Here is a 27,082-nt window from a genome sequence, read left to right as displayed (position 1 = left end):
CACAGTAGTCAATGAGATGTGAAAGCATGTAGTGAGTACTTACCTGATAAGGGAAAGGAGAACCTCTTAGTCACATCATTCCATGCTTAAGGAGATCCCAGAGTCACAGGGCACACTCCCAGGCAAAGGAGAGAAACAAGATAGAATCCATCACGGACTCACTGATAGTGCAAACAATGGTCTTTGTGTTGAGGCTGTTCCTTAATATTCAGTTCCCAATTTCATACTTTCTTATTTACTAATGCTCTCTTGATGGAATTTTCCTGTGATACTAATACATTTTATTCATGCTGTCTCCTTCCTATCTTCAGAGATTCCACGGATGACAACTCAGTGATTAAGTACTACCATTCTATCTTCAGAAGGCAGCTCAGGTAGCACATAAAAATTGATTTTTCCAATACATATCACCTTGGAACATGCTCCTTGGTTTTTCAGATAATCTCTAAGACTGCTAATTAAAAGAATGTTAACAGACAAAGGGTTAAAGTTCCCTGGTTGGAAATAAGGCTCACCATAGGGATGCCAAACAGGTTGAACTCAAGGATAGTGGGGATTGACCATCGGAGGTCATCCCATGTGGCCGCATTGTCCCCCAGCCAATGAGCAGCAAATTGGCCAGATCCAGCAAAAGTTGAACGGGATAAGATGAAGCTCCTATTATTCATGAAGACGGTCTCCAGGGCTCTGGAAAGGAATACAGCCAGTGGAGTGTGAGGTGGGCTGTGAATGTCTAGGACTCACCTTACAACAAGAGCAGCAATGGACTTTCTAACCAAACTGAGAAAACAACATGAGGGTGTCATAAACCAGATGTCATAAACTTAGCACTATTTAAGAGCTTCTTTCCCATTTTTGGGTAAGGTTTCAGATCTCCTATAAGACAGTACAAACCTCTATATTCTAGCCCCCACAGCAATTTCTCTAGGCTTCCATCCCCTGATTTTGTTTTCTCTATCTGGTTGGATCTGGTTGTGGTCTGGTCCTTTTGGTCAACAGTACATTGGAACCATGATTTGGGTTATTTGTCCCATCTTCTTTCTAATGTCCTTTGGTTCCACGAATTTCTGTCATGCATAATCCTGTTCAGCACAGCACCTGCTCCGATGGGAGCTCTGCACCCTCTGCTGGACTGAGAGGAGAGTTCATGCACCAGCTGGTACACCTCTGAAACTTCAGAACTTATCCCTGGGTTCCTCTGAAACTTCAGACTTATTCTTAGCAATTCTCAATGTTAGCAAATTTTAATCTAAGCAAAATAAGAGTCATTGAAATGAGTAAGTCTCAAAAGATCACATCTGATACTTTCTAAAAAGTTAAAAACAACTAACATAGAAAATATTATTTTCATTGTATTATATATAAAATATTACATATTATGTAAAATGATATAGAAGTGAAAGCAGGCCGGGGCAGTGGCTCACGCCTGTAATCCCAGCACTTTGGGAGGCTGAGGCGGGTGGATCACGAGGTCAGAAGATCGAGACCAACCTGGCCAACATGGTGAAACCCCGTCCCTACTAAAAATACAGAAGTTAGCCAGACATGGTGGTGTATGCCTTTAGCCCCACTTACTCATACTCAGAAGGCTGAGGCAGCGGAATCGCTTGAACCCAAGAGGCAGAGGTTGCAGTGAGCCGAGATCGTTCCACTGCACTCCAGCCTGGGCGACAGAGCAAGGCTCCGTCTCAGAAAAAAAAAAAAAAGAAAGAAAGAAAGAAATGAAAGCAAAGAAATTAAAAGCACAGCATTCAGAATGGTAATTACTTCAGGGGCACAGATGAACAACAGTGGGGTAACCTATGGTTGGATGTAGGCTGTTTGTCTAGCTTTCATTCTGGACACCTTTTGAATAGGCATTTTATTGAAATGACTCTCCTCTTTTGTTTTTTTCCCCCTGTGGTAAAAAGCCCACATCTTCCATTAGAGTTATAAAATTGAACAATAATACAATTAGAGGACAGGAAGACCTGAGCCACAATTGCTGCTAGCTCTTCACAGGCAGGCTCTTCTTTCCTGCTTTCTAATGCATGGTCTGAGACAAGTGTATCTTTTCCTAAAACCTCTCTCTGCAAATCTTTATCACCAGGTACCAGGCAATTCCTCAAGACACTATCACAGTCACCAAGGCCTCCTCACTTCATTTTCCTAGGGATGTTTGGAGAGTCTATAAATACTGAATGGCTTATAATGGCAAAAGGGAGAAAATTTTGAAATGGAAAACTGCTTTAAGAAAGTAAAGTGCTTCATTCTGTCAATTTACTGTCAAAAATAGGAGTAGGTTGGAGGAGAGGAGTCACTCAACTCCTATCCCCACTTCTACTTTAATGTAGACTGGATGACACTTTGCTTTTATTACCACTGGCTGCAGGTTTATTATACTCTGTAATCATCAATCACGAAAGAAACACATTCAGCTTACAGAGAGTGAAACCGAAACAGGGTTGAAGATATCTGTGGTTACAGTTTATTTAGAAGCAGGCTGTTACTGTGGTAAAACAGATTAGATAACTGCCGGGGGTTTTTTGTTTCGTTTTGTTTTTGTTCTTTTTACATCTGAAAGGAACAGTCTTACTCAGGGACTTTGCGTTTTGTATTGTATCTTTTAGTTTTCTTTTTTCTATCCCCCAAGTCTGGCCAATTTATAATCAGGTTGTGATCACTGAAAGAATCTAGTCTCCTTCGGCTTTCAGCCTAGAGGTGGGGGTAATTTTATTCCTGCTTGACCCACTGTCCCCACACTATACTTCCATTTAAGGTTGAGCCAAATATTTATCAGACCAATGACTTTAGTTCTTCTGATGTCCAGATCCCATTGAATGAAAATCTTATCTTTTTTTTTTTTTTGAGACAGAGTCTTGCTCTGTTGCCCAGGCTGGAGTGCAGTGGCGCAATCTCAGCTCACTGCAACCTCCGCCTCCTCATTCTCCTGCCTCAGCCTCCCGAGTAGCTGGGACTACAGGCGCCCGCCACCTCGCCCGACTAGTTTTTTGTATTTTTTTTAGTAGAGACGGGGTTTCATCGTGTTAGCCAGGATGGTCTCGATCTCCTGACCTCGTGATCCGCCCGTCTCGGCCTCCCAAAGTGCTGGGATTACAGGCTTGAGCCACCGCGCCCGGCCTAATCTTATCCATTTTTTGATCCACTTCTGCCTCTTGCCCAAAGACCAAGTTCCACTTATCTCCACTGTCCTCTGGGAGCATAGGCCATTATGCCTGGCCAGAGAAATTAGAAAGACACCTACCTATTTGTTCAATCACAATTACCTTTTAACTATTAACCATAACTATTAGAATATATTAACCAACCCATTCTTGATTTTATAGCACTTTTACCACATGGAGCCACTGGCAACAAAGCAATTTGAAACTTTCTTCCCCTCCTCCAACCCTTTTTTACACTTTCTTTCTTACCCTGACTATTCACTCTGTTTGCCACTTCTCATTCTTACATAGAAGCATCTAAGAATAAAAGTATATCAGAACAGAAGACTATGGGAATACCAACCCAACTCTCTCATTTCAGAGATGAGGAAACTGAGTCTTATTTATCCAGTTTATTTCTCAGGAAAAATAGAATGAGAGAGAAAAGACAAAGAAAGAGAAGACAATGAATCAGAAATATACGTCATTCTTCCTAGAGCTTTTTTTTTTTTTTTTTAACCAAAATACCAACTTTCACATTTTCTGGACAAGAACTCTCATCTGGACAATCTAACATAATGCAAAGTCATGAGGACAAAATAGTGCTGGAAAATAACACCGACCCAGTCTCTGCCTCGAAGTCATCAGGGGCTGGGTCCTGCCCTTCTTCTCTCTCTCAGGCCAGGCATTTATCCAACGAAGTGTCTTCAGTATACACACTATTGATAAAGCTAATGATATGAGGTGACTTTGCCCTCAAAAAACTTACAATCCAGCAGAGAGAAAATGAGCATCTAAAAATTGATACCATGTTTTTTGCGTACTAAGCATATTGGAATATGAACAAATGTGGCACAGAAAATGGGAAATAATCTTTTCCTAGAACTGTCAGGAAAGTTTCCAGAATTGAGATCTGAGGTGAGGTTTTATAGGTAAGTATAATGTGCAAAATGGACAGGGTCAGGAAGGCCATCTCGTGCAGGGCAAATAGCACATGAAAGGCATGGAAGAATGAACAGCCCTTGGATGTGGGAACAACAAGAAGCTGCAAAGGTGAGAGAAAAATTGTAAGAAAGGGTTAGATTATAAAGTGCCTTACAGGTTATGCTAAGAATTTTACTGTATAAAAAATAGCAAGGCATAAATAATTTTACACCGGGGAGAGAAATGAGCAAACTGTGCTTTAGAAAGGTCACTTCGTCAGGAATGTACAGTAGTGCTTTCTAAATTTTAACATACATTCAATATACCCAGGGATCTTGATAAAATGCAGGTTTTGGTTCCTAAGTTCAGGGTTGAGGTCCAAGATGCTAATGCTTTCTGGTGATGCTGATGCAGCTGTTCCTTGGACTATGCTTCAAGTAGAAAGGGTAGAGGACAGGTTATTGCGAGATAAGGGTAAAGTCAGGGAGATTAGTTCTGGGCCTGGTGTAATGATTTGTGTGAGGGATGATGATAACCTAATTAAGAAGTATTCGTGGGGAAAAAGGGAGGTGGTTACAGAAATGTTTCAAAAGTAACATCACAAAGATCAAGGACTGGTTGCATGTGAGGGCACAGAAGGCATAATGGATGGTGTCATGCTTCTCACTTGGGAGTCTGGGATGTAGGGATGCTGTTGCTACCAACCAAGATACAGAATTGAAGAGTTTCAGCCCGGCGTGGGGGCTCATGCCTGTAATCCCAGCACTTTGGGAGGCCGAGGCGGGCGGATCACCTGAGGTCGGGAGTTTGAGACTAGCCTGACCAACATGGAGAAACCCTGTCTCTACTAAAACTATAAAATTAGCTAGGCGTGGTGGTGCATGCCTGTAATCCAGCTACTGGAGAGACTGAGGCAGGAAAATCGCTTGAACCCGGGAGGCGGAGGTTTCAGTGAGCTGAGATCATGCCATTGCCCTGCAGCCTGGGCAACAAAAGTGAAACTCTGTCTCGAAAAAAAAAGAATTTAACAGTTTTGAAAATGATCAGCTACAGTGGGAAGATTAGGTGAAAACAGGTAACAGAGCAAGGTGAACGGTGTTTGAGGTACTACAAAACATCCAAGTAGACAATATCAGAAGATGGTTTTGGATATTTGTGTCCAAAACTTGGGGAAAGACCCCAGGAAGAATTATAGATTTTTAAATCATTAGAATTAATTACAGTGAAAACCATGAAAAGAAATAAATTACCTATGTGTTGGCATCAACTGTAAAGAGAAGAGGCCAGAGGATGGACTCCTAAGAATCATCAACAGTGAAAGAGCTGATGGAAAAGATCCAGGCACACAGACGAGAGGGAACAGCTGGAAAGAGAGCAGAGGCACCAGGAAGAGCAGTATCTTTTTTTTTTTTTTTTTTTTTTTTTTTTTTGAGACGGAGTTTCACTCTTGTTGCCCAGGCTGGAGTGCAATGGCGTGATCTCGGCTCACTGCAACCTCCGCTTCCCGGGTTCATATGATCCTCCTGCCTCAGCCTCCAAAATAGCTGGGATTACAGGCACCCAACACCACACCCGACTAATTTTTGCATTTTTAGTAGAGACAAGGTTTCATTATGTTGGCCAGGCTGGTCTCAAACTCCTGACCTCAGGTGATCTGCCCACCTCAGCCTCCCAAAGTGCTGGGATTATAGACGTGAGCCACCACACCCTTAAGAAACCACACCACACTCTTAAGAAACAGAGCAGTTTCTTAAGGACTGAAGGAGCTGAGTTTAAAGGAGTGGTTATGGCCTTGAGTACCACAGAGAAAGAGAAGTCAAGTAAGAAAAGGACTAAAACAGGTCCCATAAGCCTATCAAAGTCTCCCTATCTTCTAGAGCACAACAGTGCTCTAGAAACACCAAAACAGGAGGAGAGAAGCCGAGAAAGACAAAGATGCTCTTTCCAAAGCCACTGGAGGATCCACAGCAGCTCTTCTAACACTTTAGTTTCCCCATCTGTGCTGCAAATTCAAATTAAAATCTTAAGCCTGGCCCCAAATTTTCTTGCCGTCTTAGGTATAATGATTGTATTATACCATCTTCCACAGAAGAAACTGCAGAGTGAGAAGAGGAGCTATTTCTCAGTTTACAAAGTCACAAGTAAACAATCTACCTGACAAGATATAAAGGATGTAATGGTTTGAAGAACACATTTGTCTCCTTGGTAGACTTTCATAATGGGTGGTGGTGGCAACAGCAGTAATGGAGATGGTGATAGTCATGGTGGTGATGGGGATAGTGATGATGGTGATGGTGGTGTAGGGATGGTGGTGGTGGTGATGGCAGTGATAGTGGTGTTGGTTATGATGGTGATGGTGAATGGTGGTCATGGTGGGTGGTGGTGATGGTGGTAGTGAGTGTGGTGGTGGTGGGGGATGGTGGTGACAACTGTGGTGGTGGTGATGGTGATAGTAGCAGTAGTGATGGTGGTGGTGATGGCAATAATGGTGGTAGTGGTGGTAATGGTAGTGGTTATGATAATGGTGATGGTGTTAGGTAATGATGGCAGTGGTGATGGTGATGGTGTGTGCACGTGTGTATGTGTGTCTTGGGGTAGAAGGGAGGATTATGAGGTAGACAAGCAGGACATTGGGAAGGAAATAGAAGGTCATGGTGTAGCATTTCCAGATAAATAAAGGAAATACAGGTAAATTCAAATTCCAAGTAAACAATGAATAATTTTTAGTATGAGAATGTCCCACATAAATTTAATTTGGTGTCCTGTATATTTATTTGCTAAAATCAAGCAATCCTAGTGCATTCAGTAAAAGGATCCAAGCAAGAGCTGACTTCTAGCTGAGGACTCTAAATGCCTTACATAGTATTGCCTGCTAGTATCCTTGAAATAAGCTCCTTAGCCATAAGCCAATCAAAAATAATCCTGTACAGAAACCAAGGAACTTGGTTCTTGACAGGAACTCTTAAATACTCTCTAAGAACAGAGTTTTTCTGTTTCTATAAATGCAAAAATTATTTGAACAATATGTTACTTAAAGAACAGAAGAAAAACCCTCCACCTCCACCTCCCACCTCCACATATCTAGAATTAGGGTGAAAACCAAGTCCTTACAAGTTTGTGGTTCTTGCCATGGAGTGGCCATACAAGCTGTGGATGTCATAGTGAAGGCCTCCATGAAACTCCGTGTCCATGCAGAGAGTTCTTGCAAAAAGTAAGTGATCCAGAACTCCTGGAGGGAAATACTCATTAGTGAGGCACTTCCGCATTAACCATCTTTAACAAAATAGCAGCCCAATTATTTTCTTCCTGATTACAGTACCTTCCCCACCAATCTCCACCTGACCAAATCCATTCCAGATTTTAAATTCTATCCTAAATGCTATGTCCTGCCTGGGGCTCACACTGAGCCCTCCAAGGAGATGAATTATTAAAATTAATCTGCATTCCCTCGAGCTCACAAAGAATCCTGGTGAGGGGAGGCAACTGAGAAACGTGCTCAGAGTAAACACAGTGGATGTGAGCCTAAGTATAAAGCATATAATGTTTATCTACAAATATTTAATCAAGAGAAATTGAGTGTACAATGTATAGGTATGAAGGCAGAGAAATGGAACTTTTTCTTTTTTATAATACAGTCACACTTAGAAGAAAAATAGGGGCTGGGCATGGTGGTTCACGCCTGTAATCCCAGCACTTTGGGAGGCCGAGGTGGGTGGATCACCTGAGGTCAAGAGCTCGAGACCAGTGTGACCAATATGGTGAATCCCCGTCTCTACTAAAATTACAAAAATTAGCCGGGCATGGTGGTGGGCGCCTGTAGTCCCAGCTACTTGGGAGGCTGAGGCAGGAGAATTGCTTGAGCCCGGGAGGTGGAAGTGGCAGTGAGCTGAGATCACACCACTGCACTCCAGACTGGGCGACAGAGCGAGACTACATCTCCAAACAGAAAAGAAAAGAAAAATAAGATGTGACATTTGGGTAGTCTGATAGTTTGATGTGTAAGTACTCAAATCCTGCCTCTGAGAATTCTCATTGTTTGCATTTTCCCTTCCTCAAGCCTAAAATGGCCAGTCTTCTCTGCCACTTCCTCTCCTTGTGAACTCTTCACTGGGGCCGTATCAACCTTCCTTCACCAAGTCTTGCCCATACCTAGGACCTGAGTGTGAGGCACAATTCCAGAAAGTGGTGGGACCAGTAAAGATTGAGGTTGAGTTTTTCCTACCCACTATAACAGAAGCAAGGTTTGGAGTTGGAAATTAAGTAGAAATGTAAGATGGGAAGAAAATTCTATTTCTTGCACAGCTTGGCGTGTGGCATGAGATTCACAACCACTTCAGTGCTCTTTCTCTTGCTAATTAATGTGCACTATGCAATCCTGGAAATGGGAGAGGCTGCCTGGCTATGAGCAAAAGTTGCTGGTCATATGTGAGTAGACAAAATGCTGAGGGTAGCGAGTGGGGTCCCCACCAGAAGCAAGCAGAAAGTGATAGGATTGAGGTTTTCTGTAGGGGGAAAAAAAAAAATCAAAAACAAAAGTTAGTTTTGGCCAAAAAGAGGATTGAGAGATTAAGAAAAAACAAAACATGATAAACTAATCCAGAGTGGGAAAAAAAATGGGGGAATACAGACAGAGCAGAGAAGAACAAAGAGTAAGTCGAAAAAGCAAACAGTAGATTTTGCAAGAGGTCAAGACTTCCTCCAAAAAATTATTTACTCCTTAAGTGACCAAAAGGAGTTAAAGAAACAGCTGTACCTTGGTCTCAGGGGTATAAGTAAAGTGGGCAAATCAGAATACACTGACTGTTCAGGTGCCCAACATGCCAGCGTTCTCTTCCTGGAAATATAAGAAGATTATACCTTCCCTTGAGGTTAAGCTGAGGCTACGTGACCAGATTCCAGCAAAGAAATTTGGGCAAATTGGGTACACCTCCCTTCTAGGCCTGCCCATAAAATCTTCTCCACCCTCTCTCTCCCTCACCCAGGAAGCCAGAAGCAAAGGTCTCTGAGGAGATGGAAGAACCAGACATAGATCTGAGTCACCACTTGGATTCAAGTTACCCATCCCTCACCAGAGTATGATGTGGGCAAAAAACAAACGACTATGACGTGAGTAAAAAGTAAGCGATCATTGTGTTAATCCACTGAGATACTGGGGTTTATTTGTTGCCAGAGCATAGTCTATTCTATACTGCTACCGCCACCCACCACCTCCACACATATTCTTTCAAAATCAGAAACTAGAAAATTGACCTTGACTAGAAATGGCACCTATAAATAGGACCTTGAAGGCACCACTGATGCTTTAAACTGTTGTTAATGATCAGAGAAAGAGGGAGGAAGGGAGGGAAAAAAGAAAAATGGAAGAAGGAAGGAAGGGAGGGTAAGGAGGAAAGAAGGAAGGAAAGAATAAAGAAAACAGTTAAGAAGATTACAGGTTTGTTTCAATTTAAGGTAGTTTGTATCCTAAAGTGTCCTGAAATTCTCATAGATTTTAAAATTGACACCTGAGGGATTTGGGGGAAATGAACAGGATGAAAGCATTTTGAACTCTAGACTAGAAGGGCAACCAGGGGAGGTAGGCAGGCTCCGACTTTGTCACATGCTTGCCCTGGAGTTATGACAGCAAAAGGGTAATCAGAGACCCGACACTGCTGCAGAGACTTCGGTAGAGGAGTGCTCAGATGTTTAGGAGACCCCTTGGACTGGGAAGTGAAATTGCTCCTGACCATACTGAGTGTTACTGAGGGTGTTTTAAACATGGCTTATTCCTACGTCACAGCAAACAGGTGAAAACTTACTAGGAAGAAAAGGAGGAAAGTTCAAGTTGTTGGATTCACACTGGTCATTAGAAGCTTGGAGTAAGCTAGCAACTTCATTCATTTCCTTCAAAGACACAAAACACACCAAGTGTAAAATGCGATTGAGCTACATTTAGCTGTTGAGAAATGCTTACTGAACTAGGAGCCAGGATATCTGGGTCCCTTATTAACCGCTTTTTGGATTTTAAATAATCTCCCTAACTTTTCTTACCCTTTGTTTTATCTTTTACAAAATTGAGTCATTGGATTAGGTTACATATTTGTACGGTATGTTCCACTTCTAAACGACATTTTTACCTTTTATCAATTGATTTCAATCAGCTAATTCAGAAATACTGTTTCAAAGGTTGATCCCTGCCTACAAATTGTAAAGATTTTATTGTCATTGGTAAGAACCTAAGATAAACTAACATTTCTATTGTATAACTGTCCTTATCCTTTATTCCTCTGAGTGAGGAACAATAAGAGAATACAATTAAGATCAAATCTATTTTCTTACATGAATTAAAAATAAGTATGTCTAATCTTGGTAACAAACAAATTTTTTTTAATCATTGCATATCTTAGTCATCAGAGTGCTTCTGAAAATGACTGCTCCAATGCCTTGCACATTGGCACTCAGAGAACATTTGTTGAAGAAATTCCTACTGTTCTTCCACAAAAATATAGACCCTCATTAAATTATTATCTAATGATTAATTTAAATTTTTATGAATGAATGCTACAAATAGTAGCAATTACAATACCATTTTAATAAAACAGTATTTTTAAACTGACAACCAGTTAATGGAGAAAGCAAAAACTTTATCAAAATGAAATAACCAGTTGATGAAAGATGCAAGATAAGAACCTAAGGCTCTTAGGAGCCTAATTCACTGGATATAGACGCAGCATTAAGTAAAATAATTTTTAATACTACTATGTAAAGCGAATTATTTTTTACTACACATCAAAGTCAAAACTCATCTGAAAATTTGGCATATCTGTTTCCAAATGAAATTTGAGTCTGCAATAATAACTTACAATCCACACTCCATCAAACTCCAGACGATCATGAAATTTAGCAACCTGATCTATCCACCACTCAGTGCATACTGGATTGGTATAATCGGGAAAGACTGTCGGTCCCGGATATCCCTAGGACACAAAGAGGAAGGCTGTGGCAATCAGCTTGGTTGAAGGTTTTTCATTTTTACAGACAATGATTTCTTCTATTAGGAGCCTCATTTTGCTTGTCATTTTAGAAATAAAATGTGTGACTCCCCCAACAGAAACTAAACAATAAAATGCGTACAAGGAACAAGAGGAAGAAACAATAAAAGGAAAAGCAACTGAATAAATCGATGAAAAGCCACCATAAGTCCTTTTCTGTGCAAAAAGAAAATTTGAAAAGTACAATTTCATTATGTCAGCCCAGTTGGGAGACAAATTGTTTAAAATACTAGAAAGTCTATAGAATATTTTTCAAGAGAATGAACTTTTTCCAAGTGTTCTTAATTGAAGGTCACATAAAGTCTACTTTGAATAATTATGATTATAAATAACCTGTTGATATTTTTGGCATATAAACACTATTTTATAAATGGTTGAATAAAGTTTGCACTTCTTACTCAGGTCATTTTTTTAATTCTACCTCCCTTTTCTGTCTATGCCTATCAAACAATAGCTTTAAAGATTTTCCACAACAAAGATATAACCATAGCCAAATTTTTGAAAATTCGGAATTAAAAGGATACCAGTTTTTGTAAAAAAATTTTGTTCATTTTCCCCATAGATTTATAGATTGTAATTTAGGAACAACTTTACAGTCTGGGAACATAATGAATACATATTTTAAAATGTGGATAATTCTCAAAGCTCAAGATGGGAGCTTGAAGTACCCACAGGAAATGGATTGAGCTCCTGGCTCTTTGTGTTAGGTGATGGGCACCAACTAACCATTAGATGTAACTTTGCCCCCCAGGAAACAGGTGGTGTCACAAAACAGTCACCTACAGCAACATTCAATCTAGAGCAAGCCAGCAAATTTGATTCAACCAAGTGCGTTTAAAACAAACCACTGGCCAGGCACGGTGGCTCACACCTGTAATCCCAACACTTTGGGAGGCCAAGGCGGGTGGATCATGAGGTCAGGAGTTCGAGACCAGTCTGGCCAAGATGGTGAAATTCTGTCTCTACTAAAAATACAAAAATCAGCCAAGCACAGGCGCAGGCGCCTGTAATTCCAGCTACCTGGGAGGCTAAGACAGGAGAATCGCTTGAACCTGGGAGGCAGAGGTTACGGTGAGCTGAGATTGTGCCACTGCACTCCAGCCTGGGCGACAGAGCAGTACTCCATCTCAAAAAAAAAAAAAAAAAAAGAAAACAAAACAAAAAACATGCACCACTATGCACCTCCACTACTGCTATCTCTGCCAACATCTTAGATTAAATGATTCATGCCATTTATTGGTCAATGAAGTCAACCATCTAATTCATTCTTTGTAATTATATGCAAATTCTTAATTATATATCACTCAAACATGAGTACTATTGAAATGACTCATACGTGTGGATAAAATTTTAGGTGAGCAAAATAATTTTTATTTGACTATGGACTCTAAATGCAGTATATAAATATGGGCTTATCTAATATTTTAGAAATTAGCTTCTAACGAATCAGTAAAAGCAAAGACTTGGTGTGCAGAAGGAAGAAAACTTTCCTACTGCTTTATGAAAAGTTAGAATCAATGAAAAAAAAGTAAATAGAATTAAGCATCGAAAGAGTCAATGAAAGGAACTAAGTGAGCAGAGTTTGGTAAGGGATCATCCATAATCCTGAAAAGACAGTTCTGCAAAATAAACCACTCAGGAGCAACAAGTTCTGCAGTCACCTGAACTCTCTAGATGAAGCACCAATTTGAGTAAATCTTACAGAATCCAATTATCTAGGGCTGACCCTACATATAATTGAAATTGCCTATGTGATTTGATTTAAAGTCCTCTCAGAAATTTTGTTATCCTGAATATAGGCCCCAGCTCAGCCTATTCCAATGCCTGAGTCTGCTACCTTAGAATCAAAACCGTGCTCTATCTATAAGTCTTGTGTAAATTTAAAACATAGGCCGGGCACGGTGGCTCACACCTGTCATCCCAGCACTTTGGGAGGCTGAGGCAGGTGAATCACCCGAGGTCAGGAGTTCAAGATCAACCTGGCCAACATGGAGAAACCCCGTCTCTACTAAAAATACAAAAGTTAGTCGGGCCTGGTGGTGTGTGCCTCTAATCCCAGCTACTCGGGAGGCTGAGGTAGGAGAATCGCTTGAACCCAGGAGTCGGAGGTTGCAGTGAGTCAAGATCACGCCATTGCACTCCAGCCAGGGTGACAAAAGTGAAACTCCATCTCAAAAAAAAAAAAATTAAAAATTAAAAAAATATATATATTAGCTGAGATCAGTTCCATATTAATCTATGAGTATCTTGCTATATTTTTGTAGTTGAATTTATGTCTTGGGAAAGAGAAATTTGGAGATGGGAGGGCTTTAGGAACTGATTTTTCTTCTAATTATATATTGCTTCTCAATTATGTATGGTATTAGAGGATCAAGGCTAGCTTTTTAAATGCTTCAGATTTTTAATCATTCTATTATTATATCTACTGGTTTAAAATAGTAATAAAAGAAACCTCTAAAGCCACGAAAACAGTAACAATATTGTAACTTGCCTTTCACCCATCTTCGTACCAAAAGTACAAACTCTCCAAAACAATCATAATTTATTTTTATTTTCTTAAGAAATTACCTCCCCAACAGCAAAGCCATTGTTCCCCAAGATCCACACTCTCTTTAGGCTTCCATTATTATAGGGCTCGTAGTTAGAGTTTTTGGAGATGCCAGGATTCTAATAAAGAAATATGATACAAATATTATTTTTATAAATTGTTTTGCACTGTGAAAGAAAAAATAAAGTAACAAGTGTTTGAACATACCATAATAATAACATATTTCTGTCCATTTTCATGTAACTCCTTGACAAAATCTGGGAGACCAGAGTAAGCGACTTCATCAACAGTGAAATCCTTCTTTCCATCCATGTAGTCTATGTCAGAGTACTGGACGTCCTGAAAGAGAGCTCTGGCCAGTCAGAACCCAGGAAACAGCACTGTGCTGATGGGAAGTATTACAGCTCTGGTTCCTGACCATTGAAAATGAAACTACATTTCCTACTGATTCTGGAACTTCCAGGGCTTGGCTACTTCTTAGGAGTAAATAAGCCATCTTTGAAACACATGATTGCTGTTTGGTTGCAGTTTTACCTCCTTGTCCTGACAGGTGCATGTCATAAGGTATTGGGAGGGACTTAAGAGCAGGAATTACATCTTATTCATCTCTGCAACTTGAGAGCTTGGATGCTTGACATAAAACAGATGCTCTTTAAATGATTGTTTGAATGAATTATATTATTAATGTTATAACCATGTACTAACTTAACCCAAGCATCAAGCCAGAATATATCATATGGGGAGAAAATGATCTTTTGCCCTATGAAAGTGCTAGAGTAATGATTAACAAAGATCAATGACAAAAAGATAAAGCCTTACTCAACTAAACTCTCAAGCACACATTTTTCCTTGTGTTTGTGTACCAGCCTATGGGGAGCAGGTGTTATTCTTAGTGAGCAAATTGAAATGTGAGGGAGTTCAGTGACATTTCCCAAAGTACGTGCCCTGGGAGGTGGGGTGGCTGATGAGGGCTTTGGGGACAGGCTCTTTGGCTTCAGATGCTCTTTTTTTCCCCAATCTGCCACTTTCCTCAAAGACAAAGGAAGTGTTCTTCTAAGTGTTCCTCAAGTATCATACAGTAGGAGTCTCGGCCTTACAGGCCTGAAGGAAAATGTGGCTTGTAGTCTGTTGCCCAAAGTGGCATCAACTGTTCTAATACTGGGCAATCATTTAGGACCCAGGTGTCCTCCACAAACACATACAGGGAAAGATTCTACTTGTGGAAGAAAATTCTTCCTCGAATTGGATGTTTGCAGATAGTAGATATGGGAGAAGTAAAATTAAACACAATCAATTCCCCTTTGACACCAAAACACATTGACCATCTATTTTTTTCACAGGAAAAATTGATCCTCCTGCCTGCCCTTATCACTACTCTGAGAGGGGATTGAAGAATCCTGAAAGCAGGCCAAAGCCATTTCCACATGTTCAGTCTTCCTTCGGATGTTCACATTTAACTTTTTTTTTTTTTTTTAGACAGAGCCTCACTCTGTCACCCAGGCTGGAGTGCAGTGGCATGATCTCAGCTCACTACAACCTCTGCCTCCAGGCTCAAGTGATTCTCCTGCCTCAGCCTGCTTTGTAGCTGGGATTATAGGCATATGCCACCACACCTGGGTAATTTTTTTGTATTTTTAATAGAGACGGGGTGCCACCATATTGACCAGGCTGGTCTCAAAATCCTGACCTCAAGTGATCAACCCACCTTGGCCTCCCAAAGTGCTGAGATTACAGGTGTGAGCCACCACACTGGGCCAACACTATATTCTTACATCAAAGTTTCAAAATCCCAAAGAGCTACCCCAAATAAGTTGTTCTGATAAATTCTTTAGCCACATGTTATGCATCTCCTGGAGAAGATGATCAAATATTACACACTTAATAATTATCTTGACTTACTGGTGGACATGGAACATCATAAATACTGATGCAACCATGAAGCTTCAAAATTAGAGTTTGTCAGATCTGGGAGGAATATACGAGGTCACCGTGAGAAACTCATTTACTGTAAGTCATTATAATCATCATCTCTTGTTACTCATGTCACCTCCAGTGTTGCTTTCTCTAATATCATAACAGCTAACTTTGATGATGTTTACCTTCTGTGCTAGATGCTTTACATGCACAGTACTTACTACCAGCCCATTCCTTACTACCAGCCCACCAAAGCAAGTCTTACATTCTCATTCTATAAAGGTGGAAACTAAGACTCAGACATGTTAATTAAGTAGCGCAACATTGCACAGAGCTAGGAAGAGGTAAAGCCAAAATTCAAAGCCATATCTATCTGACTTCATTAACAGTATACTTTTCATGCTCAGATACATAACTTAACATGCAAATTTCTGCCAGCAAGTGTGCCTGTCAATCTATTGATTTATCTACATTTTTCCTAATAAATTGAATTTAATGCAAAAAATAAAAATGGGAATTGGTGTCAAATGCATGCTAAAAGAAGTTTCAACTTACATATGGTATCTCAGCTAAACGATTTCGGCTTACAACTTCTTTCAATTTATTGATGCCACCATAATCCCTGCGACTAAGCTGGAACCCAAGACTCCAATAGGGAGGCAAGAATGGCCGTCCAACAAGCTGAAAAGATAAGCAAGTAAGTGTGTAGACTTTTAGCATAAACACTGTAGCCCCATGCCTAACACTGGAGGCATTAGCCCCATTTCATTTTCTGTAAAGTTCCCAGAGCTGAAAATGTCAGAGCTGAGAGTAATCCGCTAGAATAATTTGTGAAATCCCACAATCACATCCTTCTTTACTAAGTACATAAATGTATTCCCAACATCAGACACTGATAAAATTTGCAGAAAATGTTTCAATAATAGTGTCACCTTTGGGGGAAACCGGTGACATTCATTATTCTATAAGTGTTTTTCTGAGTATTTGTTCACAGTGTGGTAAGGGCTAAGATGGGCACTTGGAATATGGTGGCACAGAACAAACATAGTCCTGCCCTCACAGAGCTTAGAGGAAATAAATAAATGTCTAATATAATTTCAGATAGTGGTATGTGCAAAGGGTAAAGGAATAAGAACTGATGAGATTAGGAGTGAGATTACGGACACATGCCACCACGCCCAGCTAATTTTTGTATTTTTAGTAGAGAGAGAGCTCCGCCATGTTGGCCAGGCTGGTCTTGCCCTCCTGACCTCAAGCGATTTGCCTGCATTGGCCTCCCAAAGTGCTGGAAGTACAGGTGTTAGCCACTGTGTCCAACCTCAAGTTTCTTCCTTTTCTGTAATTTGAGTCAAATATGAATAGCTAGCAAAGTTTATTTAGGTAGTTCCTTTTCACTGAATTTTAACTTATTGAATGAATAAGCTTTGCTGATTGGTGGGATACATGAATGGACCATGAGTTACTTGAAAGCAGGATGGTGTCTGACTTATTTTGCATTTCTCAAGCCTTGCACAGTGTCCTTTTGAATGCAGAAAGCACCAAATAAAGGTCATCAAAATAAATAAACAGTAGATGAAAGACTATCCCAGCATTTATAATCCATATAGTTTACTAATACCTTTTATTAATTTATAATGAGTATACGAGATAATAGCAGTAAATAAGGACTATCTAAATGCAAAAACATACCTCCAAGTATTGCTGAACCACTTGTTCTGGAGTGTTTCCTAGGAATACATAGAAGTCAAGAATGCCTCCAATCGTGCGATAAGTGATTGCAGGAGCTGGCTGAAGGGTAACCTCTGAAAAAATTATAATGAGATTTATTAGAATCTTCTGGTTGTAAGTAGACTCTTCTCTGCAGTATAAATAGCTGAGCTATCTAAAAGAGTCTCAGTCTCATTTTGAAAGGGATGAAAATCACACTGTTCTTTTTATCAGAGGATTGTTGTTGGAGTTTGTCAAAATATTTAATGTGTAAGACACCAATGAAGACTTGAGTTTGTTTGTTTTTTTTAAGAGAAAGAAGAACAAATTTTATTTTAACCTAGCCACATACAAATACAAGCTTCTGGGTTTTGTGAGTGGCTTCACCCAAAAAACCTTTTAAAAATTTTATTAGATGAGTTTGACTACAACTAAATATTTAAAAATAAGTAAAAATGCTTATTGGAGTACCATTAATCCAGAAGCTGGAGGAGGAAGATTTGGAGGGGGAAAGGGTGGCTGGGCTATGAGAAAGAGCCTACAAAACACAACCTTGTTGCCTACAGGCAGAAAGTACAATTTACACGTTGAAATCTACAGGTATTTTTGGAATGCATCTATCAGTGGATCCTATTTTCTATGGACTATAAGGGAAAACATTGTATCAAAGAAGACCCCTGCAGTGGTTTTCAATGAAAATAATGTCAAGTATGACCTGGATTTGTAGACAGGTTAACCTACTTTCAGGTTCCAGTTTCAGCAAAAGTATTGTAGGTTCAAAATGCTTTCTGTTCAACAGTGATCTCACCATAAAAGTAAGTTTTTATAAAAGCAGAATCCTAAAACATATTCCTACCTACAGAAGACAAAAAGATGCTTCCTACCCATGGCATTACTGTTCATCAGAAAAACTCCAAAAGAGGAGCCACTGGCGTCTTCAAGGCACAAGAAGAATGTATGAGCTCCATACAGATTAATCATGTCCTGTCAGCAAAACAGAAGAACAGTAATAGTGTTATGTGTTAAGAAAGTTTTCATTCACCCTAAAATAAATTCAAAAGCCATCTATAACATATACTTGGTCAACACTTCATGTAGTGTAACATTGTATCAAAAAGGCATTGAAATGATATTATCAACTGGAAAATGAATAAACAGAATACGGTATAGCTATACAATAGAATTCCATTCAACAATAATAAATAATCATACACACTACAACATAAATAAACCTTGAAAGTGTTATGCTAAGGGAAAGAAACTGACACAAACAACCATATATTGTATGATTTCATTGATATGAAATATCTAGAAAAGTCAAATCTATAGGGACAGAAAGTAGGTTAGTATTTGGCTCGGGCTGAAGCAAGCTCTGGAGTTTAAGTCTCAAAGGGCAGAAAGGATCCTATTGCGGTGATGCCAAAGTTATAGAACTGGATTATGACGATGCTTGCACAACTCAGTATATGTGCTCAAAGTCATTGAATTGCACACTTAAAACAGATGAATTTTATGGCCTATACATTATAACTCAATCAAGTTATTTTGTAAACATATTTGCTATGATGTATACCAAAATATTAGCAGAAAGTGATGGTATTATGAGTAATTTTGAATTTTTTATGCCTAGTTGTATTTTCTAATGTTTCTGTGGTTAACATATAATACTTAAGTGGAAAAAAAGCTTAAAACTAATAAAAAGAGAAAGAAAAAATATTTAAATCTGTGACAAAGCTGTGATGAGCACTGATACAAGAGATAATATGTGTGTGTGTGTGTGTGTGTGTGTGTGCGTGTGTGTGTGTGTGTATAACTCTAAGTGCCTTAAGAATAAAAGAAGTTGAGATCAGAATACGGAGAATGTTTTACAAGCTCCCTGTGTGACAGTATCATCATCTTAGCCACAGCATAAGGCAATAATACTGATAATGGTAAATACCAGGAGAGGGGGAAAAAAAGAATCAACATAATTTGCAAAATTGAGAAGACCAGTAAGCCTAGACTAGATGTAAAATTATAGCCAGGAAAACTAATGGCATCACACTTGGATAGCATACAGACAAAATTTTTAAAATACATTTTGAAGAAAGAAAAAAGCAGGAGAAAAAGAAAAGAAAAAAGAAAGGAAGAAAAACAGGAAGGGTGGAAGGCATTACATCTAATTTGTGACTACAATTTAGGAATGTCAGCTATAGAAAGTCAAACGTAGTACAATTCATAGTTTTCAATATTTGCCAGGGTCCTTGACCAAACACTTATTACATGGGTTGGCCATTGCTTTTTTGTCTTTGCTCTGCTCTGCAAGGTCACTCCCTCCATTGTATCAGATGCTGTTAGCTAGGCTACAGGTTAATGTGCTACTTGCTTTGTTCATCTCCTGCCAAATATGAATTGCAAAATGTCAGCTCTCTGTCTCCCTTGCACCATACTTCAGCTTGCGGCTCTTGCACAGATCCAAGAAATATCATCAGCACCATGGAGGCTTCAAGACATGCTCTACAAACCTACATGACTCAAAGCATTGTCCATGGAACAATACCTCCTCAAATCCTTTGTTATCAGTCAACCGCAAGATAAGTACAAAAACCAAAAGTCAAAGTCTAGAAATTCTTTCACAGCAATTGAAAAGGGTAATATTTTATGTCTGTTCAACTGAAAATTTAGGCTTTTTTGGTATGTCTTTGGATTTTTTATTTCATTTTTTCAGTAATATATTTTAATTGTATTTTACAAAAGTATTGCCCATGCTGGATATTTTTTTTATTTTTTTAAAGAAACTAGTCCTTCACTCCTGGATGCCAGGAGCAGGATGCCAGGATGCCAGATAAGCTGAGAGGCACTAATCTAGAGCAGTCCTTCTCCCACTTTAATATGAATGTGAGTCACCAAGGGGTCTTGTAAAAATGCAGATTTGGATCCAGTGGGTCTGGGCTATGACTTGAGATTCTGCATTTCTAACAGCCTCCCAGGTGATGCCAGCGCTGACGTCTCTGAAACATACTTTCACTAGCAAACACCTAGAACAATATGAAAGCTGTCAAGAGACATTTTTAGTCCACTGAGTTCTACTGAGCATGGCTCCTACTGAAGCCCTCATTTCCTCAGTTATTAAACCAAGACATAGTAATCTGGCAGAAGTATACTAGGTTCTAATATAATCATGAAATTATATTTCCCATTAAAAGTGAAATTTGTTTAAAACAATGCTACATTTCAAATTTGCTAGAAAATTTCTAATTTATTTTTTTTATTTCTAGTATTGCTATATTCCTGAATGTATAGGTCTCAAGAACAAATATTCCTCAACACTAACACATCTAAAATGATCGAAGTAAGATAGATGTATTCCCGCAGGCTACTTTTAGGAAAAGAAGGAGGGTATCCCTTACTGTAGGCGATACTGAGGAGGAGAGGCACCTCACCTTGGTGGGGGTGGCATCCCGGGTGAAGATGGGCCAGGTCTTCCAGGTCATGTTGTGGCGGTACTGCTGGTGCACATGTTCTCCCAGCCCATACACATTGGCACTGGGCAGTCGGAAAGACAGTTGCAGGTACTGCTGGGCAAACTGGAGGGGCCCGATGCTAGTGTCCAACCTGGGCCGTAGGGTAAGTAGAGCAAGCATCACCAAAAAACACTCTTTCCTCTGCTAGGAAGCTATCTTTCCTTTCCACATACACTTAGACCTCTGTTGTTTCATGTGTTATCAATTTTCACACTACCTTTGAAGGCCTTTCTAGGGCACCTCTGGTTCTTTGATTCGAGAGGAAGACAGCATTAGTGGCAGGATGCCAGGAGCTCAGGTTGGACAATTGGGGAAAGAGAGCAGAGTTGACTTCATATTTAATGTGCATCTACTACATTCCAGGCACCACTCTGGGTGTTTTATAAACAATGTCTCATTACCCCTAGCAAAAGTGGATATTTTGAGTCCCTTTTTTTGGTCAAGGAAACTGATACTGTTAAGAAGAGGTATTTTGCCTGATATATAACACAGTTGACTTACTGGTACCAGGATGTGAATACTGGTTTTACTGACACTAATACTTCTATTTACTCCAGTACAGTTTGTGAATTAAGCTCAAATTGTTGGTCACTGCTTGATAGCAAAATTCACAGTGAAAAAAATTTAAAGTAATAGACAATGAAGTTTGAGTTCCAGTATGAATAATAATTTAAAACAATAAAATCCCCTATTTTATAACATATGTAAGCCGGAAGTATATTTCTGTGTATATATAAATATATTATATTATACAAATAGATAAATATATTAAATATACTACATATTTAAATATATAAATATATATTATTGAATTTTATATAAATATTTAGATAAATAAAAATATATTATGCAAAATATATATTTATATTCAATATATTGATGTATATTAACATATATTAAATATTTATATTAAATATAAATTAATGTTTACTAAATATATTAAATATTTATATTACTATAAATTATTGTTTATTAAATACATTCTAATACATTAAATATTTACATTAAGTCTAAATTAATGTATATTAAATATATATTAAACATTTATATTTAATATAAACATAAATATGTGTAAATATATTCAATGTATAAATATGACATATTTGTATATTAAATACATATGTTATATATTATATTTAAAATATTATATTAATTTATATATATTTATATATGATTTAAATATATCTATATATTATATATAATTATATAATTTAGCAAGCATTTTAGTATTACGTTTTAGTATTCTGTTTTACGAGCATGATAGGCTAACACTGTTATTTTACAGCAAACTCTTTGACATTTTTCTGATATTCAAACATTTTCTCTAGTTGTACTTAAATATTTAACTGCCCACCCACAGTAAATCAGAATGAGTAATATCAGAACTGTGTGTTCAAAGATGCACCAAGAGGGTTGAAAAGCTCACAAGACTCTTCTGTTGCTTGTCCTCATTATTTTGATGCTGAAAGGTTTATCAGTAACCTCCACATAATAGGTCAAATTGGAGGCATCAGCAGTCCCATCAACCAGCCTAATATTTTCATGGGAAACTTCATAGCGTATGTTATTGTAGTCAGTGATCTGTCAAAATAAAAACAGAAGGGACAACTGCAGATAAGACCACTTCCTTGTAGACAGAGCTATAAAAGACGTTCCATCTCAAATAGCACCCCATGAGAATAGCTTCTAATTCTTGACATTGTGGCTCCTGATTTGTGAAGTCACCCAATTACGTGTGCCCCATCAAATAAAAATTAGCCTGCCCATCCCATCCAGAGATTCCTGCAGAGAGGAAGAGAAGTACCTTCTGCTTCCACACTTCAAGCCCAATGTGGACACACTGCTTTCTTCAAAATGTATTTAGCAGTCACTCCCAAACCAACCTTAAAATGAAACCGATTGGATGTCTGATATTCAGCTGTGAAAAGGGTGGTGGCGACATCATTTCCAAACAGAGATGGGGACGGCAACCTTTTCAACTGGGCAGTAAATCCTATGGGTGGCAAGATAGGGGGAGAGAAAGAGAAGGAGACTAACTTTTAGGGGTTTTTGTTTCTTTGTTTTTATTTTGAGATGGAGTCTTGCCCTGTAGCCCAGGCTGGAGTGTAAGGTGTGATCTTGGCTCACTGCAACGTCCACCTCCCAGGTTCAAACGATTCTCCTGCCTCTGCCTCCCGAGTAGCTGGAATGACAGTCACCTGCCACCATGCTCAGCTAATTTTTGTATTTTTAGTAGAGATGGGGTTTCATCACATTGATGGGCTGGTCTTGAACTCCTGACCTCATGATCCACCTGCGTTGGCCTCTCAAAGTGCTTGGATTACAGGCGTGAGCCACCGTGCCCGCCTAACTTTTACCTTTTATTTTACTTTGCAGTTGATGTATCTGGGCCATAAGGAGTTGTTCCCAGGCACAACATCAGGGCAGTGCTCACCTGTGCTTGTATTTGTATGGCCATTGCTGGCTTCATAGCCCCAGTTACAGGGGAAGAAGCACCTAGGGACATTGGCATCCTCCACAGGTGACCAGCAGCACTTATATTGCCATCTGCAGATATCCTGTAACAATGACACAGAGTTAGCAGTATATAAACTGAGGGAAGGAAAGTATTACCTATTTATTTATAATCCATTTTATTCCAAGGAGAATTTAAGATAGGTTATAATTACATTCACTAATTTATTTGTTCTTTATTTATTCATGCATCTATCCAACTGTCCAATATATATTTATTATCTACCAGACATGGAACTGATAATACAGATAAACAAGACAGAGCCTGTGCCCTCAGCAAACTTACTGTCTAGTGGCAAATCCATACAATTAGAAAAGCAATTACATACAGCATGATGATATGAGGTCTCCACCAAGTGTGTCCAGGAGCTGAGGGAACACACGGTCACTGTACCCAGCCTAGTAGGCTTGGAGTGGGGTAGGGAGAGCTTCCAGGTAAGTGAAAGGTAAGTGAAAGGTAAGTCCCGTCATGAAGCACTAGGGGAGGTTAGACAGAGCAACAGTATTCACAGCTGAGAAGGCAGCAATGCATGACAGACTCTGAAAAACCACACATTTCTTGTGCTGAAAACATTGAGTATGAGAATGAAGCTGGAAATCACATAGTATTTTTATTAGGAGTGGGTTGGAAGCCAGACCAAGAAGTTTGGACTTTCCCATGAGAAAGAGTCATGCAAGTGGCTAACAACACAGCAAAAAAAGAAACGCATTTCCAAAAAGTAAGCAAAGGGAAGCTAAGAAAATTAGAGATTATTAAAATAAAACTAGGACAGAGGGCAACATAGAAATTCACAATGTCTCTACTATGTCCAAGGCAAAAACAAATTACATGTGGTTCTTTCTCAGAGTGGCTTGATTATAAATATTTTTTGGTGTTATTTAGCAAGATTTATTTTGTAAAGGTCTTATAATTTTCACATTAATTTACATAAAATTATTTTGTTATGATAAATAAAACAAATGGCAACTGAGACCAATGTGTTAGAATAAACATAGGCATTCACCTTCCTCACCTAACTAAACTTACATGAAATGACAGAAGTGATTTTAAGAAAAAAATTACAAATCTGTTTATAACACAGCAAAATAAAATGCAGTGTGGCAATTCAGAAATTCAATTACAATTGAATTTCTTTCTTTCTTTTTTTTTTTTTTTTTTTTGAGACAGAGTTTCATTCTTGTTGCCCAGTCTGGAGTGCAATGGTGCAGTCTCGGCTCACTGCAATCTTCACCTCCTGAGTTCAAGTGATTCTACTGCCTCAGTCTCACAAGTAGCTGGGATTACAGGCTTCTACCACCACACCTGGCTAAGTTTTGTATTTTTAGTAAAGACAGGGTTTCACCATGTTGGCCAGGCTAGTCTTGAACTCCTGACTTCAGGTGATCCACCCACCTCAGCCTCCCAAAGTGCTGGGATTACCGACGTGAGTCATCGTGCCTGGCCTACAATTGAATTTCAATTATAATTACAACTACAATTGAAGTTCCATTACAATTCAAGGTGAGATTTAGGTGGGGACACAGAGTCAAATGATGTCATTCTGCACCTGGCCCCTCTCAGATCTCATGTCCTCACATTTCAAAACATAATCATGCCCTTCCAATAGTCCCTTAAAGTTTTAACTCATTCCAGTGTTAATCCAAAAATACAAGTACAAATTCTTATCTGAGACAAAGCAAGTCTCTTTAGCCTATGAGCCTGTACAATCAAAAGCAATCAGTTTCTTCCTAGATACAATGGGGTACAGGCATTGGGTAAATATACCCATTCCAAATGGAGAAATTGATCAAAATGAAGGGGTTACAGGCCCCATGCAAGTCTGAAATCCAACGCGGCAGTCAAAGCCTAAAGCTCTGAAATAATCTCCTTTGACTCCATTTCTCACATCCAGATCATGCTGATGTGAGAGGTGGGCTCCCACAGCCTTGAGCAGCTCTGTGTCCATGGCTCTGCAAGTACAGCCACCTTCCTGGCTGCTTTCATGAGCTGGCATTGAGTGTCTGTGGCTTTTCCAGGCACACACTGCAAGCTGTCAGTGGACCTTCCATTCCGGGAGTTGGAGGACAGTGGCTCTCTTCTCACAACTTCACTAGGCTGAGCCCCAGTGGAGACGCTGTGTGGGGACTCTGACCCCACATTTCCCTTCCACACTGCCGTAGCAGAGGATCTCCATAAGGATTCTACCCATGCAGAAAACTTGTGCCTGGACATCCAGGCATTTCCACACATCCTCTGAAATCTACGTAGAGGTTCCTATACCTCGATTCTTGACTTCTGTGCACCCACGGGCTCAATACCATGTAGAAGCAGCCAAGACTTGGGGCTTACACACTCTGAAGCCACGGCCTGAGCTGTACCTTGGCCCCTTTTAGCCATGGCTGGAGCTGCTGGGACACAGAACACCAAGTCCCTAGGCTGCACACAGCAGGGGGATCCTGGGCCCAGCCCATGAAACCATTTTTCCCTCCTGGGCCTCCTTGCCTGTGATGGGAGGAGCTGCTGTGAAGACCTCTGACATGCCCTGGAGACATTTCCCCATTGTCTTGGCAATTAATATTTGGCTCCTTGTTACTTATGCAAATTTCTGTAGCTGGCTTGAATTTCTCCTCAGAAAATAGGCTTTTCTTTTCTATTGCATCATCAGGCTGCACATTTTCTGAACTGTTATGCTCTGCTTTCCTTTTAAACATAAGTTCCAATTCCAAACCATATCTTTGTGAATACATAAGCTGAATGCCTTTAATAGCACCCAAGTTACCTCTTAAACACTTTGCTGCTTAGAAATTTCTTCTGCCAGATACCCTAAATCATCTCTCTCAAGTTTAAAGTTCCACAGATCTCTAGGGCAGAGGTGAAATGCCACCAGTCTCTTTGATAAAACATAGCAAGAATCACCTTTATTCTAGTTCCCAACAAGTTCTTCATCTCCATCTGAGACAAGCAGCATTTGGTCAAAGTCATTCAACAAGTCTCAAGGAAGTTCCAAACTTTCCCACATCTTCCTGTCCTCTTCTGAGCCCTTCAAACTGTTCCAACCTCAGCTTGTTACCCAATTCCAAAGTCGCTTCCACATTTTCAGGTATCTTTACAGCAACACCCCACTACCTGGTACCAATTTACTGTATTAGTCAGTTCTCATGCTGCTAATAAAGACATTCCCAAGACTGTGTAATTTATAAAGGAAAGACATTTAATAGACTCACCGTTCCACATGGCTGGGGAGGCCTCACAATCATGGTGGAAGATGAAGGAAGTACAATGGGATGTCTTACATGGTGGCAGGCAAGAGAGCTTGTGCAGGGGAAGTCCCCTTTATAAAACCATCAGATCTCATGAGCCTTATTCACTACCATAAGAACAGTATGGGGGAAACTGCCCCACAATTCAATTATCTCCACCTGGCCCCTTGACACATTGGGATTATTAAAATTCAAGGTGAGATTTGGGTGGGGACACAGAGTCAAACCATCATTTCCATTTAAAAAAAACAATGAGGAATGTGTAATGTTAAGATTTAGAACAACAAGATTTAAAGCTCCTTAATATTTGAACTGAATTACAAAAGAAAACAATGAAAGAGAAGTGTTATGAAAAAACTTTAAAAATCAAATTTCAAATATCTCAGAAAATAATATAAAAAAAATAAAGAAACGGAAAATATGAAAGAAAGAGTAGGTGAAGTGACTGACAGACTCAGACAGCAGCACTCAACGAAGAACATTCCAGAAGGAGAAAGAAAACAGATGAGGGAAAGAAAAGCAAATCAAATGTCATGGATCATGAACAACTCAATGTAC

The 27,082-nt window shown here is 39.4% G+C and overlaps 1 protein-coding gene across 2 annotated transcripts in view; it reads right to left on the bottom strand.

Annotated features, from left to right (window-relative positions):
* Positions 1-27,082, bottom strand: part of MGAM (maltase-glucoamylase) — a 246,667-nt gene that overhangs the window by 70,093 nt on the left and 149,492 nt on the right. The window contains exons 3-15 of one of the 2 annotated variants that reach the window (XM_065542691.1): positions 23,205-23,328; positions 22,654-22,763; positions 22,197-22,351; positions 20,690-20,861; positions 18,152-18,251; positions 17,250-17,362; positions 16,116-16,241; positions 13,854-13,985; positions 13,667-13,765; positions 10,910-11,023; positions 9,866-9,950; positions 7,179-7,296; positions 516-687 (exon numbers count right to left, since the gene is read on the bottom strand). The exons of the other annotated variant lie outside the window; for it this stretch is intronic. Of the exons in view, the coding sequence (XP_065398763.1) occupies positions 516-687; positions 7,179-7,296; positions 9,866-9,950; positions 10,910-11,023; positions 13,667-13,765; positions 13,854-13,985; positions 16,116-16,241; positions 17,250-17,362; positions 18,152-18,251; positions 20,690-20,861; positions 22,197-22,351; positions 22,654-22,763; positions 23,205-23,328 (1,620 nt within the window). The remainder of the gene's footprint in view (positions 1-515; positions 688-7,178; positions 7,297-9,865; positions 9,951-10,909; positions 11,024-13,666; positions 13,766-13,853; positions 13,986-16,115; positions 16,242-17,249; positions 17,363-18,151; positions 18,252-20,689; positions 20,862-22,196; positions 22,352-22,653; positions 22,764-23,204; positions 23,329-27,082) is intronic. 2 annotated transcript variants of the gene reach the window in all.

Source organism: Macaca fascicularis, chromosome 3 (assembly GCF_037993035.2).
Source record: "Macaca fascicularis isolate 582-1 chromosome 3, T2T-MFA8v1.1".
Lineage (NCBI taxonomy): Eukaryota > Metazoa > Chordata > Mammalia > Primates > Cercopithecidae > Macaca > Macaca fascicularis.
The sequence above is the reverse complement of the archived record's forward strand: the minus strand, read 5'-3'. Positions and strand labels throughout refer to the sequence as shown.